This window comes from Phaethon aethereus (assembly GCF_964289735.1).
Source record: "Phaethon aethereus genome assembly, chromosome: 1".
NCBI lineage: Eukaryota > Metazoa > Chordata > Aves > Phaethontiformes > Phaethontidae > Phaethon > Phaethon aethereus.
Window position 1 is genome coordinate 84,726,255 of NC_138575.1, and position 20,625 is coordinate 84,746,879.

At 46.3% G+C, this 20,625-nt stretch overlaps 2 protein-coding genes across 2 annotated transcripts; one reads left to right on the plus strand and one right to left on the minus strand.

The window, feature by feature from the left end:
- Positions 1–607: 607 nt before the first annotated feature.
- On the plus strand, positions 608–1,546 carry LOC309406571 (olfactory receptor 2A12-like; the record flags this gene model as incomplete). Its single annotated transcript, XM_082001836.1, has 1 exon — positions 608–1,546. The coding sequence occupies one exon, from the start codon at positions 608–610 to the stop codon at positions 1,544–1,546; it is 939 nt and encodes a 312-aa protein (XP_081857962.1).
- Positions 1,547–11,112: 9,566 nt separating this feature from the next.
- LOC309406673 (uncharacterized protein) lies at positions 11,113–11,706 on the minus strand (the record flags this gene model as incomplete). Its single annotated transcript, XM_082001952.1, has 1 exon — positions 11,113–11,706. The coding sequence occupies exon 1, from the start codon at positions 11,617–11,619 to the stop codon at positions 11,113–11,115; it is 507 nt and encodes a 168-aa protein (XP_081858078.1). The 5' UTR covers positions 11,620–11,706.
- Between the last annotated feature and the right edge of the window lie 8,919 nt (positions 11,707–20,625).

The following is a 20,625-nucleotide window of genomic DNA, read 5'->3' on the forward strand; positions in this document are numbered from 1 at the left end:
TACATCTACATGTAGCTCTCAGTTTGTCCAGCAATCTGAAGTGAAGTTAGATATACAATAATGGAACAAGCAACTGCAGGATTCAATATGAATGCATTTCACTAAGGTAAAGAGGACATAGCAATGGATTAGAAATGCTAGTTGGTTTAATGGTAAAACTGGAATTATTCTGTGCACTGTGCATTCATTTTAATATGGACTTAATTTAAACTAGTTGCTTTGAATATGTTCTGACTTCACCTTAATCGACACCTGCAATCTTCATCATGATAGAGAGCTGTTACTTTCTCCAGCAGAGAAACCCCAGCCCTCCCTCCGCAACAATCCAGAAAAAGAGACATCAAAGGCAAGCTAGGCAGTAAAGTCATGCAAGATTGGTCAAAAATGCTCAAAGTTTGTACAGAGATTAGAGCTTGCAATTCATATTTACATCACTCAGCATGGTGAGGGTAGTGTGCACTTTCCATGGGAGTCAGAGGGAAAAACAGGGAGAAGGGAGCCGCAGACAATATTCTTAGGAAAACTCTCAATTTTCTTTCCTTTTCCTTGATCCTTTGCTTACAGATCTCTGTGGTCGCAGTTTGTGCTGCCTCATCTCCAGCACAACATGCAGAATGAAACAACTGTCACAGAATTCATCCTCCTGGGGTTCTCCAGCAACCCAGCCCTGCAGCTTTGCCTCTTTGGCCTTTTCTCTGTCCTCTACTCTGCAACTCTGATGGGAAACGCACTTGTCTTTGTTCTTATCTGCCTGGACTACCACCTCCACAGCCCCATGTACTTCTTCCTCTGTCACCTCTCCATCGTGGACATCTGCTACGCCTCCAACAACGTCCCTCATATGCTGAGGAACCTCCTTGGACAAGGCAGAACCATCTCCTTTGCTGGGTGTGGGACACAGATACATCTTTATTTAATCTTTGCACTTACAGAGTGCGTGCTGCTGGCCGTGATGTCTTATGATCGCTACGTGGCAATATGCCATCCCCTCCGCTACACCCTCATCATGAACCGGAGGGTGTGCCTCACCCTTGCTGCAGTTTCATGGGCTTTTGGGTTCGTATTTGGTACACTGCAAGCCTCTCTGGCTTTACACCTGCCTTTCTGTGGCCCCTGCGAGGTTGACCACTTCTTCTGTGAAATCCTTGCTGTCTTAAAGCTGGCCTGCACTGACACTACTGCCAATAAAGTCCTGATCTTTGCTGTCTGCGTGTGCTTCCTCCTCTTCCCTTTAGCTTTAATCCTAATTTCCTACTTGTACATCCTGGCCACCATTCTGCGCATCCGCTCTGCACCAGGATGGCAAAAAACGTTCTCCACCTGTGGCTCCCACCTGACTGTGGTGGGTCTGTTTTATGGAAATGCCATCTTCATGTACATGGGGCCTGGGAGCAGTAACTCATCTGGGAAGGAGAAAGTTCTTTCCCTTTTCTACAGTCTTGTCATCCCCAGTTTGAACCCCCTGATTTACAGTCTGAGAAACAAGCAGGTAAAGGAAGCCTTGCTGAAGCTTCAGGGAAGGAAAAGAATCTTGTGTTTCCTGTAGTTCAGGCTTTAGGCTTTCACCTGTCTCCTGTCTCTCTGCTCTTTCTTCTTTGGGTATTTCTCACTGAATTTCAAGTGGTTAAAATGAGAGATTATTCAAATGCATTTGTCTCTGTTTCTCTGTACAGTCTAATGAATATCATAACACAAAATGACTAATTATTATTCCTTTCATTAGAGATAACTAATTATTCTTCCTCATATGCAACCATCATAGGCAGGTAGTACATTTTACCAGAACTATTGACCCAGCTGGAAAAACTAGTTTGTCTTCTTGGTTCTAACTAGCAGTCAGAATAAACCACTGTGTAGCAGGTATTTTTCTATTTCAGTAGATCAAATAAGATTTTATTATTCCTTACCATATTTGTATTTCCTGTATCTTTAGGATATAGGAGATAGGAGAGCTTCAACTTTATTGTTAGAAAGAAAAAGAGGGGAAACATAATGCTAATGGGCTTTGCTTCTCAGGAGTGTGAACGAGCTTGTGAAGGATTTTAGGTTTTTGGATTTTATGCAGGAAGTAAATTTGATGACAACTACAGTGCAGAAACTAGCTTTGTGTGGTTTTGCCAGGCTGCTATGCACAGCAGTTCCTCAGACTGGGATAGCTGAGGTATCTGCAATCTGCAGTGTAGGTCTTGCATTGACCCTGTCTCAGGGTTTAGGCTGTTAGTGCCTTCCTATTTACCCATATTTCAAATACCTTTCTTCCTGCAGCTCTATTTGCTGACAATTATGCTTTGGAAAATCTTCCCAGGTCTCTGTGTTACACATCTAACTAGGAGGTCTAATGGTTAAAAAGTGCCAAGTATTCCACCAGTTTAGTTTTCATGGAATTAATTGCCTGCAGAATCATTCCTTCTAGGAAATAAGGTTGCTAACTGGGATGGGGTTTTCAAAATAATGGACTACGTTCAACACGTAATTCCTCTGGACCTTTCTACTTGGCACAGTTTATAGGAGAAGAAAAAAATCTCCCTACCCCTCATCCTAAACAAGCCTTTGAAGGTTCCTGTCTTATATCACAGAATCACAGAATCACTAAGGTTGGAAAGGACCTTCAAGATCATCAAGTCCAACCATTAACCCAACATCACCATGCCCACTAAACCACGTCCTGAAGTGCCACATCCACACGTTTTTTGAACACTTCCAAACTCCAACACTTCCCTGGGCAGCCTGTTCCAATGTTTGACCACTCTCTCAGTGAAGAAATTTTTCCTAGAACCTAATCTAAACCTCCCCGGTGCAACTTTGAGGCCATTTCCTCTCGTCCTCTCACTAGTTACTTGAGAGAAGAGACCAACATCCACGTCGCCACAATCCCCTTTCAGGTAGTTGTAGAGAGCGGTAAGGTCTCCCCTCAGCCTCCTCTTCTCCAGGCTAAATAACCCCAGTTCCCTCAGCCACTCCGCATAAGACTTGTTCTCCAGACCCCTCACCAGCTTTGTTGCCCTTCTCTGGACACGCTCCAGCACCTCAGCATCCTTCTTGTAGTGAGGGGCCCAAAACTGAACACAGGATTAGAGGTGTGGCCTCACCAGTGCTGAGTACAGGGGCACGATCACTTCCCTACTTCTGCTGGCCACACTATTTCTGATACAGGCAAGGACGCTGTTGGCCTTCTTGGCCACCTGGGCACACTGCCAGCTCATGTTCAGCCGGCTGTCAACTAACACTCCCAGGTCCTTTTCTGCTGGGCAGCTCTCCAGCCACTCCTCCCCAAGCCTGTAGCGTTGCATGGGGTTGTTGTGACCCAAGTGCAGGACCTTGCACTTGGCCTTATTAAACCTCATAGAGCTGACCTCAGCCCATAGATCCAGCCTGTCCAGATCCCTCTGTAGAGGCCTCCTACCCTCCAGCAGATCAACACTCCCACCCAATTTAGTGTCATCTGCAAACTTACTGTGGGAGCACTCGATCCCCTCATCCAGGTCATCTATAAATATATTGAACAAGATCAACCCCAAAACCAAGCCCTGGGGAACACCACTTGTGACTGGCCACGAGCTGGATTTAACACCATTCACCACAACTCTCTGGTCTTGGCCATCCAGCTAGTTTTTTACCCAGCTAACAGTATACCTGTCTAAGCCGCGAGCCGCCAGTTTCTCCAGGAGAATGCTGTGGAAGACGCTGTCAAAGGCTTTCCTAAAGTCCAGGTAGATAATATCCACAGCTTTTCCCTCATCCACTAGGCGGGTCACCTGGTCATAGAAGGAAATCAGGTTGGTCAAGCAGGACCTGCCTTTCATGAACCCATGCTGGCTGGGCCTGATCCCTTGGCTGTCCTGCATATGCCCTGTGAGCACTGTCAAGATGAACCTCTCCATGATCTTCCCAGGCATGGAGGTCAGGCTGACAGGCCTGTAGTTCCCGGGATCCTCCGTCGGGCCTTTCCTGTAGATGGGCATCACATTGGCAAGCCTTCAGTTGTCTGGGACCTCCCCTGTTAACCATGACTGCTGATAAATGATGGAGAGTGGTTTGACAAGCTCCTCTGCCAGCTCTCTCAGTATTCTTGGGTGGATCTCATCAGGCCCCATAGACTTGTGGGTGTCAAGGTGGCTTAACAGGTCCTTAACTGCTTCCTCCTGCATTATGGGGGTGTTACTGTGCTCTCCATCCCCATCTTCCACCTCAGGGGGCTGAATACCTTGTGGATACCTGGTCTGGCTATTAAAGACAGAGGCAAAGAAGGCATTAAGTATGTCAACCTTGTCCTTGTCCTTGGTGACAATGTTCCCCCCCTATTCAGTAAGGGATGGAGATTCTCCTTGCCTCTCTTTTTTTTGTTAATATATTTGTAGAAGCATTTTTTGTTATCCTTTGTTATCCTTTACGACTGTGGCCAGATTGAGTTCTAGCTGGGCTTTTGCCTTTCTAATTTTGTCTCTGCTTGACCTAACAAGATCCGTGTACTCTTCTTGAGTTGCCTTCCCCTTCTTCCAGAGGTGATAAACTCTCCTCTTTTCCCTGAGCTCCAGCAAAATCTCCCTGTTCAGCCAGACTGGTCGCCTTCCCAGCTAGCTTGTCTTAAAGTGCATGGGGACGACCTGCTCCTGTGTCTTTAAGATTTCCTTCTTGAAGGCTGTCCAGCCTTCCTGGACCTTTTTCCCTTCAGGACAGTCTCCCAAGGGACTCTCTCAATCAGTGACCTGAACAGGCCAAAGTCTGCCCTCCGGAAGTCCATGGTAGCATTTTTGCTGACCCCCCTCTTTACTTTACTCAGAATCGAGAATTCTATCATTGCTATACGGTCGCTAAGCCCAAGACGGCCTCCGACCACTACATCTCTCACCAGTCCTTCTCTGTTTGTAAACAGCAGGTCCAGCAAGACACCTCCCCTGGTAGGCTCACTTACCAGCTATGTCAGGAAGTTATCCTCCATACGCTCCAGGAACCTCCTAGACTGTTTCCTCTCTGCCGTGTTATACTTCCAGCAGATGTCCGGTAGATTGAAGTCCCCCACAAGAACAAGGGCTAGCGATTGCGAGACTTCTGCCGGTGCTTATAGAATGTTTCATCTGCCTCTTCATCCTGGTTGGGTGGTCTATAACAGACTCCCAGCAAGATATCTGCCTCGTTGGCCTTCCCCCTCATCCTTACCCATAAGCACTCGACTTGGTCTTCACAATAATTGATTTCTATACAATCAAAATTCTCCCTAACATATAGAGCCACCCAATCACCCCTCCTTCCTTGCCTATCCCTTCTGAAGAGCTTATAGCCATCAATTGCAGCACTCCAGTCATGACAGTCATCCCACCGTGTTTCTGTGATGGCAACTACATCATAGCTGTCCCGCTGCACAATGGCTTCCAGGTCCTCCTGTTTGGTGCCCATGCTGTGTGCATTCATGTAGATCCATTGAGCTGGGCTATCGATTTCACCCCCAAATCTCTCATGCCACCCCTAGACTCATCTCTATTATATATTCGTTCAGAAGAATAACTGCAGGTACCTGTTGTTGAAAAGTTTCTGTGAAATATGTAACAGTTGAGACAGTAGTCCTCTTTCAAAAGAAGAGAAGTGGGAAAGCTGGCACCCCTTTCAGCAACAGAAGCCAGCTATGGCTGTGTTCCCTAATGTGAAACACTAAAGGCCAAAAAGCGGTTAGCCACTTACAACCTGTTTTGAACACTTGTTCATCTACCAGAGGAGACTATTGCTGGTGTTCTAACCCTGAGCATCGATAAATGAGATACGTTAGTCCATTCCTACTTAAATCCTACAGACATTTGGCTTTTTTTGACTGAATATGAGAAAAGCATAACAGAAACCCAGAAAAAGCACCTGAAAATCAAACCACAACATTCAGAGTTACATTTCTCAAGCTAGACACTCATTGTAGCTGTTTCTGGAAAACTGGGATAACAGAGGGCCCAACATCCCTTTTCCAAGGCACCCGTGCCATAAAAAGCCCTACGATTCATTAAAAATCTGACAGAATGTTAAAAGTGAAAAAGAGGTGGTAATAAAGAAATATCTCTGCCCTGAAGTGGATCATTCCTGATTTCAGCATGAAAAGCATCAGCTTTAGCATGGTACCTGCAACGTTTGGATAACTGGGTCTGTAAGAGAGCTGCATGGCATTTATTATGCTTTCTTATCCCCATGTTGGCTTTCAGTTCAGAGGCAGAGATAATTCATGCACACGCAGACTCACAGAAGAAGTTACACTGGAAGGGACGTCTGGGGGACACCTGGCCCAGCACCCCATTTCTGAAGCAGGGTACGTCCTGACACATGTTCCTTTGTACGACTGCATGATTCTTGCCAGGCCCTGAGATCACCATTGCTGTACGGAACAACATTATTTGGTTCCTCATTCAGTACCACCCTGTAGAGGGAAGAAGAAGAATGGTCTTGTCTTATGACCCAGGTGGGCGTAGAGCTGTTCAATGAAGTACGAGCCTCCACCAGCCCAGCCAATGATGGCTTCTCCTCCAGGAACAAAGCTCCTGGAGTTTCATCAGACCTATGGCACAGCGTGGCCCTGGGCCTCCGAGCTGATGGCTGTAATCTCCATGCCCTTTTATGCTCCATTCAAGCTGAGAAAGTCGGAGAGCACAGCTGGGCTTGTGACGCTTCTCCTCTTGGCCACTTGGTGTGAGACTGAGGAATGCCTTGTTCATCTGGAGCGTAACTGTTCTCTGAACACAGGGAAACGGACTGGCTCTCTTGCGCCCTTCCACTCCATGTCGCAAGGTTACAGTCAATAAACCTGAAGGACGGCCGGGGAAAAGGACAGCAGTGACTGTGACTTCTTCTTCCTATCGCGACCGGCGCCCGCTGTCTTGATGGGAGACAGACAAAGCTGTTGTTAATTCCAGCCAGGGAGCTCATCTGCCTCTGATTCTCCTCTGTCAGAAAGCACCTGCTCCAGTTACACCACACAGCAAAACACCGTCATACCTAAAGGTTGGGCTGGCTGCGCACACCCATTGTGACTTTGAGGGAGCAGTATATATATATCAGCGATGGGGATCCCACACCTCGGTCAGCATCTGGGGCTTTTTCTGCTCATGTCCAAGGCTTACTTCCACCTTCCTCCCTCAAGTCCTTCCTCCCTGGTCAGATCCAGCAAGGTTAGCAGCAACACCAGGTCACTCAGTGCCCATGCAAGCACCTCTTTCCCATCTGAGAATGGTGCTGTTTGAATCTCGTGTTCTTCCTTCCTGCACGCACGCAACCTAAGCCCTGCTAGAATCACCTTCTTGCTAACCACGCCGCAAACCACCTTAGAATAACGCGCTTCGAGCGCGCACCTTCACTAACACCACCAAGCACCCCTCAAGATTTTTCCCATTCCTTTTTAAAGACTGATGCACAACCTAGCCCCGACTCATTAGGACAGTGACAGGGATAACTACGAGGGAGTTTAACACATTTTGCTTCTGAAATTACCTGTGAGCTTAAGGCCTTCCTGAGCTTAAGTCCTTGACAATATGTCTCCCTTTGGCCAGAAAATGTGCACTACCCCACTGCTTTATTCCCCTGGACTCCCCGTGGCTGACCCAAGACAAGCACACAAGATGTGCATGCCTTTCTTTCCAGACCTTCCTGCAAATCACAGGGCATGATTGCCATCACAGGCCAGCACCGCAGGAGCTTCACCTTTCTCAGTTCAACAAAGGCCGGGCCCACAAGGGCATCTAAGCACATAAATTGCAGCTAGTTTTTGGTATGCCATCAGGTGCCTTTTCCCCACTTCCTCCTCTCCACAGCTGACTGAGGTTTTCTCCGCAGGAATCTCTGTTTGTTTTGGTTCCTGGGGATAGCCTCTGGGGTTTGGGACTTGGAGCTTGTGGAGGGGTTTCACAGGGGGTACCCGACAGGAGTCACTTCATCCCTAAGACGGCAAGGGAAGCACCTCTGAAGAGCACAAGAGGGAAGGCAGGAGCAGGAGCAAATGGCTCTTCCGGGGAGCAGCTGTAGATGGAGCAGCGGATGGAAGAAGGTGTAAGGAAATGGCTGAGAAGGGAACTGAACCTGACCTAAGCAAAGGGTGAAATCCCAACTTTCATCTGACAGCGATTGGGCAGCAAATGCTACAGCAGCAGTGGTGGCTGTGCCTGACCTGCCGTGCAGGCGATACGGTGCCAGAGCCTGAACGGGGCGTGTGGGTCTCATGGCCCTGCTCAGTACTACGGGTAACGGAGCTTGCGGGCCGAGGCTCTGCCTGCCCAAGCGGCACAGGGGAGTGTCCCATGGCGCCCGGAGAGGAGCCGCACAAGGCATCATTAAGGAGTCAGTGTTTCAATGATAACAAGTCTAACGGGGCTTCTGCAAGTGGCACGGGTGATTCCCAGTGCCGTTGTTGTGCTGCAACACAGGCCATGGGGGGAGTTGTTAAAAGTTAAGAGTTCTTCTTTTGCAAACCATTTTCATGTCTGCTGGTGAGGATGGGAGGGGCTGGCTGCGCAGGCTCCCTGGACAATACTTGGTGGAGCTCCTTGGGGCTGTGAGCAAAGCCAGTGCCACAACAGACAGTCCTCCCCAGGACAAGGATGGGTGACGACCTCTGCTCCTCTGCCTTCCTTGGCCACGGGCAGCCAGCATCGCCCGGTCTGCAGCTCTACCCGTCTGGCACAGCTGAAGGCGGCTCCAGGCTTTACCTGTGACTCCCACCTGCCTACCCACCCAGGGACCCTCAGCAGGCTCGTACCGCCCGTGCATATGCGGAACACAGCTCATCACTTGCCTTGTCCACGCTCATGCCCATAATAAATATGACCCTTCTTCTGTTAGCAGGCACGCGCACAAATGCTTTGGCACATTTATTGCAATGGCAGTTTGTTGAGGATAAAAGCTCAGCTCGTGCTGGCGTTACGCTGAACCCAAAGATGTGTTACTGTGGGTGGGATTGCTAAACTGCCATCGGGATCAAGAAGCAAGGGTTGCTCTTTTTAGGAGACCAAACCTGCCCCATTTCATTTCTTTATGCATGACAGGCGTAACTCAGAGGGCTTTTCCCAGTCACTACCTCTAGGACTTCCCCTGTCTTGCCCCAGCAAATACATGACTTTGTCCGCTCTGACTTCCCCATGTTGCCCCTCGTGGTGGGCGCCAGGGATCTGTCTGTAGTGCCAGGATCCCCTTTTGTCCCAAACATTGAATCTGCACCTGTGAGCCATTGCTGACCCCTTTTCCTATCTGCATTCATTTCCTTTCTTCCTTTGCATCCGCTTTCTCTCCTTTCCTGTGCCTCGGAGGCTATGTAGGTCTGAATGTGCCCCATCTGAGTCCCTCTGCTCTGCCAAAGCTTGCCTGTGCCCACAACCCCCCCCATCCATTGCCCTGTCCCCTGCCCTGTGAAGGTTTCTCCCGCAGTGCCCCGTGGAGTGGAAACAGCCCCTCTCGCTGGGAGATGCCTGCTTCCTTCCGTCACCCCCACGTTTGAGCAAGAGCACAGTTCTTCCCACGTCATGCAGAATAGGGAAAAAAACTTGCAGAGGGGGCTGGAAGCCACTGAGCCAACAGGGCCATTAGCAGAGGGGTGGTAAGCAGTGACAAGGCCTGGAGTCTGCAAGTTTCAGAGTCAGCATCCGTTCTCTCCTTCTCCACTCCAGTCTTGCCCCGTAGCTAAGAAAAATACCTTACGATTAAACAAGGAATATCGTTATAAAGAAAAGGAGAAAGCAAATCCTTGTTGGAAATAAACGGCCAGGGAGATCCTCACCCTCGAAAAATTTGAAAATTAATTTTATAGGCAGAAAATCGAGTGCAGTTGTTTTACACACCTCAGTATGGGTCAAACTTAAGGACATGCTCTCCTGTACCTCTTTGTCATGCAGGGTATCTTGTGCCACACACCTCAACACCAGGAAAGGAGAGAACTGCAACACTGGTTATCCTTGGCTTATTTTCCAATTTCCAGACGCGGGCTGTTTTTTGGTTGCCCTAATATACTGAAAGTATTTTAAATGTCCTCGTATTGCAGTCGGTCACTTTGTTGCATCTGGAGCACCGATCATTAGTCAGGAATACCTGCTGATTTTATCAATTCCCCACAGTACCAGTATTTATATCAGTATCATTTACATCAGCAACAAGAAGTTTGTGGTGCCACTGAGACAATTTCCCAAGTGTCCTAGGGATATGTTTATGTGCTACGAGTTGTCTCTGAGGCCTAAAGACAATGGGAGATGGATGTGTCACCCCCTTGTCTCCACCAGAAACCACTTCTGAAACGTGTTAGTAGAATGAGTTTGAAAGAAGAGGGGTTTTTAACTGTTCTTGAGCCAAAGCGCTTCATGCCCTGAGTTTCCATGAAATCCTGCAATGATCTGGGTCGCCGGTTTGCAGCAGTTCTGAGTGGAATGCATTTGCCTATGGAAACCAGACAACACACTTCTCTATGGGGTGTGTGCCCTTCCTTTCTCTTGCCTCTCTTCCCATGCATTTCCAGGGAAAACTAGCGCGTTTTCTAGGGAAAATGAGCGATGGAAGGAAAAGTGTGAAAGACACTGGCCATCGGTCTCTGCATGGGCAGACAGCTGTGGGAATCGAGGTGCTGGCTGTGATGAGCCCAAGCGCTTTCCTGGCCTCCCCACCCAGGAAGGGCAAAGACAGCTGGACTGTGGGCCACTTGCTGTCCTCCGATATTCCCCCGAGGGACAGCGCAAGAGGAACCTGCAGGACGCTTTGCTCTTCCAGAAACATTCACCCTCACCATCCCTCACAGCCTGTACCCATCTTCTGGGGGGCGCATCCCTTCTTCCCCTCTCAGCTGCTTTCAGACCAAGTGCAAACCTGATCTGGAGGCAAGTGCTGCCCATCAGGGTCAGTTGCCCTCCAGGCAGGTTGCTGCCCTCCTTCTCAGCAGGGGCTGCGCTACAGCTTCCCTTTGCAGAGCTTTATCCCCATGTCCAGCTGCGTGCCCTTGTCCAGGCACGAGACGCTCATCCAACACACAGCACAAAAGGCTCGATGTCCCACACAACATTACAAAAGCTTTTATTGTACCCTTAGACCATAGCGCTGGAGGTGTCAAGAGCCTTGCACAGGTAGCAGCCCTTGCCCTGCCAGTGTGGGTGGGCAAGAGCTTCTGCTTTCTTCTCACTCGACAGCAGCAGTGGCACGGGCAGGTGCAGCCCTTTGCCTGGGGCACCTCTTCTTACCCTTGGTTGTCGCCTTTTTGGAGGGTGAGGCCACGCGCCGTCTGTGGGGGACAGCTCTGCTGCGGCTCCTGGGCACATCGCCTCGCAGGAGCTGCTTGAGCACAGAGCTCTTTTGCACCGCTCTCTGCAAGTGCGATGGAGAAATGCGCTGCTGCTTGCTCTTCTTGGAAATCTTGCCAGCCACGTCCATGGTTCTGTGCGTTAGCCACTGGAGCACTGCAGCCAGGTAGACGGGGGCCTTGGCTCCAATGCGCCCAGAAAAATGGCCTCTGCGCAGCTGCCTGTCTACGCGGCTGACGGGGAAGAGCAGCCCGGCCCGGGAGGACCGGGAAGAGCGGCTCTTTCCGGCCTTTGCTTCGCTGCCTTCAGAGGGGCCCCCAAAGGATGTTGCTTCGAGCTCGCTCTCCTGCTCAGGCACCGTGCAGACCTCCTCTGCTCCGGACATGTTGCTCGCAGCTTGCTTTCGCAGGTCCCTCCACGCTGCGCCTTCCCGTGTGCCCTGCCTGCCTGGCCCGCCTGTCCTTGCCTTCCTTGCTGGCCCTCGCTGGCGGTTCCTGTCTCTGGGCTCGGCTTTGCCTGGGCCTGGCCGAGCCTTGTCCGGGCAGGGTGTCCCCACGTGCTCTGGCCAGGAACACCCCCGCTTTGGCCGAGCCCCTCGGAAGAAGGGTTCAGGCTCAGGCCTCTCCTGTGCAGGCTCCGGCCCTGTGCTCACCTGGGCAGTGGGGGCAAGGGCTCTACTTGGGTGGCGGGGACCAATAGGAAAGGACTTCCTCTGTGACCTCACCTCCCTGCTTGTGACATCATCCCTGCTGGGTCCGCCCTTTGTGGGGGAGCTCAGGGAGCAGCTCTGCTCCCCAGCTCTGTTCCTGTTTTCCACAGCAGAGGCTTTCCCAGCGCTTGGCACGGGGGGAGCTGCTACAAGACCGGGCGCTCTCCTCTGCGTCCTCCTCCCTGGCCCTGCCCTGCGACAGCTCTGCCTTCAGCCCTTGCCTCTCCCCTCCAACCCAAACCCACATTGCCACTCTTGGGGAGAGGACCTCCTTCCCCCCTCCTTCCCCCTGTCACGGCATCCCAGAGCCACAGGGTCCCCAGACACGGGTCCCATCGGGTCCTGCCTTTCAAGACCAGAAGGGCCATTAGCAGAGACTTATTAAGGATTGACAACACCCGGAGTATGAACGTTTCAGTGCCAGCATCCATTCTCCCCTGCTCCTTTGCCCTTTAGCTGGACAAAATACCCGATATTTGCGTCAGGTGTGTGAGAGGGAAATGCAGGGACTCCCCATGTGAGTTAATGACATCGCACCTGAGACGTTGCACGTATGTGATACAAGTTTTCAAAGATCTGTGATGAAGGATGTTTAAAAAGAACCCTTTGGGTAAAGGGAACAATACCTTCTCTTCCCAGAAGGTATCAGCCTTGGTTTTGTTCTTATTCCCTTTGATTTTCCTGTAAGGTTCCTCATTTTTATCTTTGTACAGATACGTGCAGGATAGCAGCATTTGCAACTCTCCTTCCTAGGCATCTGCTTGAACACACTCTTAGTTTTCTTTCCACTGGGCCATTTTTGTCCCGTCTAGAATGAAGTCTTCCTAGGATGTCCATCTCCTTATGGTTGTTTTTAGGAAGTGATTGTGAAGATGCCAATACCATCAGACCTGCAAAAAGCATTCAGTATGGTGATACCAGTATGCTTGGTCCATCTGTCTCAGATGTTCCCCTGCTAACCCCTGAAAGCATCCTGCTCTCTCCAAATCTTCCTGACTGAAAAAGTGGCTTTGACATGTGTTCTATGGTCAGAACAACATGTTTGCTTTACGGTCCTGGTTAGTTTGTGGTAATGAAGGGCAGGGATGCCCAGCAGATGCTCTTGAACAGCCCAGATCATGATTTGCATACTTTATTATCCCATTCCTTGTCCCTCCACTGCAATCTCCTCCCACATAAACAACCTGACCCCTTTTTCTCACTGATCCCAGTCTTTCTACATCTGTTATCTAATTTGAGATTTATGATACAGTTATGTAGGCAATTTTGGCCCTGTATGTTATTACTCATATAACCTAACTCCTTCCCCCTGTCATGGCATCCCAGAGCCACAGGCTGCCCAGACATGGTCCCATTGGGTTTCAAATAGCTCCATGGGTGGAGACTCCACAGCCTCTCCTGGCAATGCCCTGGGCCTTCTCATCTCTGGGCTGAACAGTCCCAGCTCTTTCAGCTCTTCCTTCCAACAAAAACCCACATTTCCCCAAGCATTTCTCTTCCAATGCCTCTTTCCTTTCCTCTTCCCCTTCCCTCTCCTTCCCTGTTGGGCATGTCAGGGTGGAGAGTGACCTAGGCCAAAGGAATCCCAAATGAGCCCCAACACCTGCTGTGGTTAACAAAAACACAGGTACCTGGGATGTGACTGCCTGGGGCATGTGTGTTCAGGCAAGGCTGTGGAGGAGAAATGCCTTGAGAACATCTCAGGGACTGCAGAGTATTCCTGTTTATGGCACTGTGTCTCCTGTACTTCACCCCAGAGGCAATGCAGGCAATGTGCTTTGCCTGGATTTGTATCATGAGGTCTCTTCAAACACCTTCCATGAATATAAATATCAGAGACATTTACTTTTGAATGCTACACATTCAGTTGTTTGGGCTTTTTGTAGAAATATGAATAGTTTTCCAGATGGCACAGAGGAGTAATTTTTTTCTTTTTCTACTATTTTTCTTTTACTAAAAATTTGTTCCAACCTATCATTTAGATACTTTAGATACCCACTTCCTTCCTTGCCAAAGTGGGTTTCACACTTTTGACTCAAATAATGAAGCCAGGTCTTCCCCTTGGCCCCATCTTCCTCCCACATCTTTTCAAATTTTCCAGTTTGCTCTTACGCTCCTTGATTCAAGGACATGTTTGTAAGTGTACATGGCAACCTGACGAGATGCAGAGGCTGTGCCTGTCAAAGGGCAGCAGCTGAACTTGCTTCCCTTTTCTCCAGATTAGCTCTAGCAGAGGTGTGGAGGAGGTAAATCATGCTGCTTCATATAAGAGCAATATGTCATAGACCCAGATCTGTGCTTTTCCTAGTGTTCAGGGAATAGATGTAGAGTTTTGGAACCTCAGTCAGTCTCTGGGATGATGGAAGGATGAATATCCTCCATGCATGAGGTAATTTCAGAAATAGAGTGTTTTCAAATGCCTACACTACTAGCAGGAATGCACTCAATTTTATATTTGGCTTCTGGTATTAACAGTAAATTCTTGTTGCTTTCCAATTTCCCCAGAGTTCTTACCATTGATATAATCTGATTTTTAATGCCTCAGACTGTGTAAGCAGATACAAATTAATATATATGAACCCTGTTACTCCTGTGGAATTGTTCCTTATATGTTCTCCACGAATCAAGGCTCCTGATATTCATGATCTTCTCTCAACCAACAGGAAATTCTTAATAGAATAAATACTTGTGTGTCAATATTTTACAAATCCATTGGATACTGTTTTCCTGGCTTTGTTTAGTATACTGGAAACTAGAAATCTACCTTTAAAATTAACAACCAATATTCCCAATGTCATATGATTCAAATAGCTTGGGTAAAATACTAAATATCGTAGGATACTTCATATGCAAATACTTTTATGAAGCCACAATAGGAATTAGAATTCTGTTCTTGAACTGTTCTGCCCATAAATGTCACCTGTCTATTAAAAGTATCACTAATTCCTAGTTGTTGGGAAGATAAGGGTCTGCAACTTAGTTTTTGCTCCAGTTCTCATGGAACAAACCTTGTCACAGTTCATGCCTGCAAAGTACCCTTACCTGTTTGTGGCACAACAACAGGATGAAATGGCCTCAAGTTGCATCAGGGGAGGTTTAGATTTGATACTAGGAAAAATTTCTTCACTGAAAGGGTTGTCAAGCATTGGAACAGGCTGCCCAGGGAAGTGGTTGAGTCACCATCACTGGAGGTATTTAAAAGACATGTGGACGTGGCGTTTAGGGACATGGCTTAGTGGTGGACTTGGCGGTGTTAGGTTAACAGTTGGACTCGATCATCTTAAGGGTCTTTTCCAACCTAAACGGATTCTATGATTCTGTAATTCTAGGACCAGAAGGTGGCAGCAGGTCAACACTGAGACTCTCCAGGATCCCTCCATTTCCTTTACGAGATTCCCCGTTGTTTTGCTGTCCAAAGAGGCAAACTTTACTGATGTCTGTGCTACAGGCAGTTATAAGCAGGACACAGGGAAAAAGAAAAAGCTTATCTTAAAAAATCAATTCCCATTTTATCTTTCATACACTCTTGGTCTTATCTAAAGGATTTTGCACTGATTAGCTATGGAGTAATATTTAAAAGTCAGCACATGAGATTTTGTACTGCATTCAGTTTCTGTTTGATAACATTGTATAACAAACTTTAGTATCCTAAACTTACTATATTATTATACTATACTATAGTGTAATTTAAAAGTAATTAAGAATTGCTAAGTATAGGATGCATTTTTAAGTATAAAACCCTACTGGTTTAATTGCTATATCACAAAAAACTGTATTTTCTAGTAAACATTACTTTTCAAATATGTGGCACGTTTGCTCACAGATTTTCTACATATGAGCTTTCTATAGTTGGCATCCAAAGCAATAAAAAGCTATCCACATGTGCCCTATGTATTTTTCTAAGGCAAAAACTGCATTAAAATGCAGATCATTGTAACAGAAATCTTGAGTTCAGAATGAATGGCATCTGAATGGAAATATGTATGAAGAGGCATCTGAATAAAGAATGGAACGAGATAAAAACATGGCATACCTTAATTGGTGCAGAAGGTTGTCATTCAAATAACCAGAGAATAAGGACTGCAGCAATTTAAAGCCATAAAGGTAAGGTGACAAAGAGCTGAAAAACAGGACTGTAGCCATAAAATACTCAAGTAGGAAAATAAAGAACACTGAGACTCAAAAATTTTTCCTCAGACTTGCAAAGGGCAAGAGAAGATAGTCAAACAAAAGATCTCAGTAAATCTTTACTCATGGAAGATACAAAAGGTGCAACCAAAATTCAGTTAATGATAAATAATGATTACCAATCAAGAAGAACCTCTAGAGACATGATAAGAACTCAGCAGCTGCTGACAGCTCTCCTCTGTGACACTATTATTGCTTCCCAGATTACTTAGACAAACATGTCTTGGTACTTGTGAATATGAGAGAATGAGTAAGTGAAATCCATGGCAGAAGGAGCAGGAGTGAAATCAGTTGTGCTTAAAATAAAAATCAACTGCCCCTTACAGAAAAATTCACGTTGAGTCTTCCTACAAAAACCGTTGTAGAGAACACTGTAGAGTTAGAAAGTAGACACACATATAAAAAGGTGCTTAATCTCAACAACCAAATATCTACTGGGGACTCACACCTGAAGGCTGCCATTCTATGACCAGTTTAAGCCATCAAAAGCAGTTGCCGCTGCTGCTTGTGTGCCACTGCAAACATTTACAAAGCTACAAAACAAACTGGGTTCTGTACTGGTGAACTGATCCAACCTGGAACTATCCTATGAGGCTTCATTCTACCCCAGATTGCTCCATCTGGCTAACCCCAGCACTTACGCAAATACACACGCTGGCATAGGAGGAGGACATGAGGTCAGTTCTGGCCACAGTGCTCACAGAAATTCTGTGTAACTTGCTACCCTAGGTTTCATTTCACCAGAAACACTTTGGTTCTTGAGGGCTATGATACTGTGATAGAAGAGTAAAATTTATGTCTGGGGCACAGCCGTCATTCAGCTATGCAGACATAGCTGAAACAAGGAGCCACAAAAGAACAAAGTACTATTATAAAGAAAACCACTGAACAAAGATGGATGCACATTTAGAAGTATAAATTCAGTTTTCAAGAAAAATAGTCAGAATACTCAAGGAATAACAAAGTATCATTCCCTTTGGGCTAATATCTTTTCCCTCTCTTCCAGGGCTACCTGCTGTCTTTAGCTTCTGTTTCTGTACTGAGCACATCTGTTCCTGGTGTATATACAGAATGGTCTTACAGCAAAGTTCTCAACGGTAAAAGGCACAATCCTATTGCAGATCCGAGAAAGCACACAGTATTTGGGGACTGAAATAAGAAAGTTCATTAATCTTTTGGAGGTTTTCACTGTCTCCGTGAAAACTGTAAGTTCATTAGAGAGCACATGCCTATGTGCATGTGCACAAAGACGCAGACTTGCACACTTACAGCAGAAAGGGAATTTTGCGTCAAGTTGAAATGAGCTTTTTCCATCCCTGAAAACAAGGCTTAAAATTGTTAGCATTTTATAGTTTTTTATTTTGTTTTATTTAAAACCATGACTCCAGTTAATTCTAGTTGGTATAAAACATGCACTATCATGAACATATATGCACATAAGTGGCTTTTTTCAGCTGAAAGTGAAAAGAGCAGCATCAAAGCCCAGAATCAACCCCTCAAATTCAGGGGTAATGTGACTTGGTCACTTTTCCAAGTTACTCAACCTACAGTAATACTGCAAGACAAGACATTTGATTTTTCTGCAGCACCCAAGTGCCCCTGATACTCCTTCCATTTCAACTCAGACTGCAAACCCAGCCTGTATCATTGTCAGCACCCAGTGTCTGACTGCCGAGAAAGACCTGGAGCAACCCAGGGCAGGGCAAGCCCAGCTCTCCTCAATGTTTCCTGAGAACAGCTGCTTCAGATGGAGGCAATACATGCATGTCCCCTGCCAAGATTTTCACAATTGCATTCAGAAAACTAGACATAAAGGACAGCAGTTTCTGGAACACTGGAATGAGTGATAATCCCAAATCCAATTCCAAAGAAATCCATGTCACTTACAAATTTCCTTGCTAAAATTCTGCCAGAATCTTAAAACTGAGACAGTTGCTAGATAATTGCCGTATATGTTTATTTATCTCCTTAAATAAATGGTCTGGTATGAAAAGTTCCATCCACTTAGCATCATGAAAACAACTCCAGTTAGTCTGATCTCAAAATATGCCTGGCACATGCTGCTCTTGCAAGTTGCATTATTGTTATTACAGTGGCTTGGCCCTGGGATAAAAACAAGCAGGCTCTGTCTTCAGAAAAATCTTTTCATCCTGAAAGATGAACAAAGGGAAAGGAGGATTCTTAGCTGATGTTTCTAGCTGTAACAGATTAATAGTCCCCCATATCTTCAACCTTGTTATGTCTTTCCTCCTCCAGTCTAATTTTGCCATTGTTTCAGAAACTGATGTCAATTTGTGCTACTGGCCAAAAGTATGTCCGAAACTTCGTACACTGAAATTTTGTAAAAAACACTGGTCTTCTAATTAACCCCTTGTGGTATAGAGTAGCTCCAAGGAAACAGCAAGATTTTCAGCCTCTATTTCTGCTCCCTCCTTCATTTCCATGCGTGAAAAGGTGATTTTACTTAAAGCTAGCTATTTTCAGAATGGTGTTTGAATGCACAAAAAGTTAGGATGTGCTGGGTAAGTGTTGCTAATGAGCATGGCATCAGATATTAGCCTGCATCTAACACTTTGATTGCCCTGAACTGAACAAAACTAGTTTGACTCCAAAATGCCTTCAGAAGAGCAGCCTATAATCATCAGGCTCGAGAAACTAAAAGTCAACTGGAATATAATTTTTTCTTAAATCTTAGCTCCCAACTTCAAATCATGTTGTGACACAGTTCCATCAGTCACTCAAGGAGGAGATAATATCTCTGGGATCAAAATATACTAACACAAGAGGTATCACATATATGAGCCTTGTACAGACACCCTGTTATTCCATTTCCTGGACCTCAGCAATTATTCAAACCTAAAGACTGGATGACCTTTGGAGGTTCCTCCCAGCCCAATCTATTCTGTGTTTCTATGATCCTATGACTCTGTCAATGTCCTCCAACAGTCAAATCATAGTTCCGATGCATTAGGAGCAATTTGCAGCAGGAAAACTGCTGCTACACCAAGAAAGAAGTTAAGATGTGGATATGCAGCTGCTGGCCTGCTGCAGCTGGTTTACTGACAGCACTATGGTTTCCACAAACTTATGGGAAAGGTGGGACTTGGTTGGCAATGCTACCTCCCTCTTCTAAAGAAAAAAGGAAATTGTCATTTTCAAAATCTAATTTAGTACAGTGCATGTTTTCAGAAGCAGCAAAACCACATGAAATAACAAAACTACTGGACCCATCTCTTACTCCCTGCAGGTCATGCTCGTTTGGAGCCAGTAGCCAAATACTGGAGCACCTACCTGTACTGGAGAATCATATATTCCCAGGACACTTCTCCTGCCATGTAAACACAAGCGGAGCTCAGACTACAAGCTCTGGACACTAAGCATCATTCAGGCTTCAGTCTGGATCCTTCCAAAGGGCAAACAGCAGAAGAGTGGAACAGCCTTCCTTGTTGGATGCTAGTGCTTTACAACAGTGACAAAGGCAACTCAGATGATTACTGTTGCATGTTTCAAAGCAGACAATTGAGTATGCCAAATGCAGAAAAAGCCAAAACCATCAGTGCCACACAAAGTTATATATTTCTATATATTGAAATATATAGAGCAGATCTATAATCCGTAGAAATAGACAGCATACAGAGCAGATCTCCTTCACTGACTTACAGAATACTAACAGTTTTGTATAACTGGCTATTTTAATTAAAATTTAAAACAAGAGAAGGATTTGCAAACACAACACCAGAACAATGAGCTGGGTGTTTGAAAAGTGTATTTCCTTTCCAACAATATCACACCACTCAGCATGTGGTCCATACCCCTGCTGCAGTTAACTCTCTAGTTCACAGATCCTTATGTATCTGCATAAACACAAAACACAAAAAACATGTTGCTTGCTTTTTCATCCAACACTTTATGCAAGAGAAAACTGTAACAGTATGGCCAGCAGACCACAAAGTCCCACAGCATAAGAAAATAACAGGTAGAGACATGGTTATATGAAAGGGTGGCAGAAGGAAAAGAAAATGTAATGTTGAAGAGTCCTCATCACACACCAGAGCTCTGTATGAAAAAACAGAGCAAAGTGCATGCCAGTGACCTTTACCACTCAAGCACCATTATTAGATAAAAAGAGTGATTTTCAGTCTGTAAAGTTTTAATAATGAGGACTGGCCTTCTTTTCTGCTCAGGGAAACACCTACCAGGCAACTCCCCAGCCTACTAAGAAGCATTGAGCTCAGAACTGGGCCACCCCTGTGCTACTTGGAGATAGCCCTGCTAACATTTGCTTTTGGCTCTCAGAGGACAATGCTACAGTCTGCCAATAATGCAGTGCAGTAAGAACTGTCTGATACAGCTTATTTTCTGAATACAAACTGAGCAGAAACAATTTCCTGTGTTTCTCCTACCTTTCAATTCCATTTTAGAAAGACACCAGCTGAAAAGGCAATTACTTTTATGTGGTTCTATTCAAAGCCTAGCTTGTCTAAAGCTGCAAGT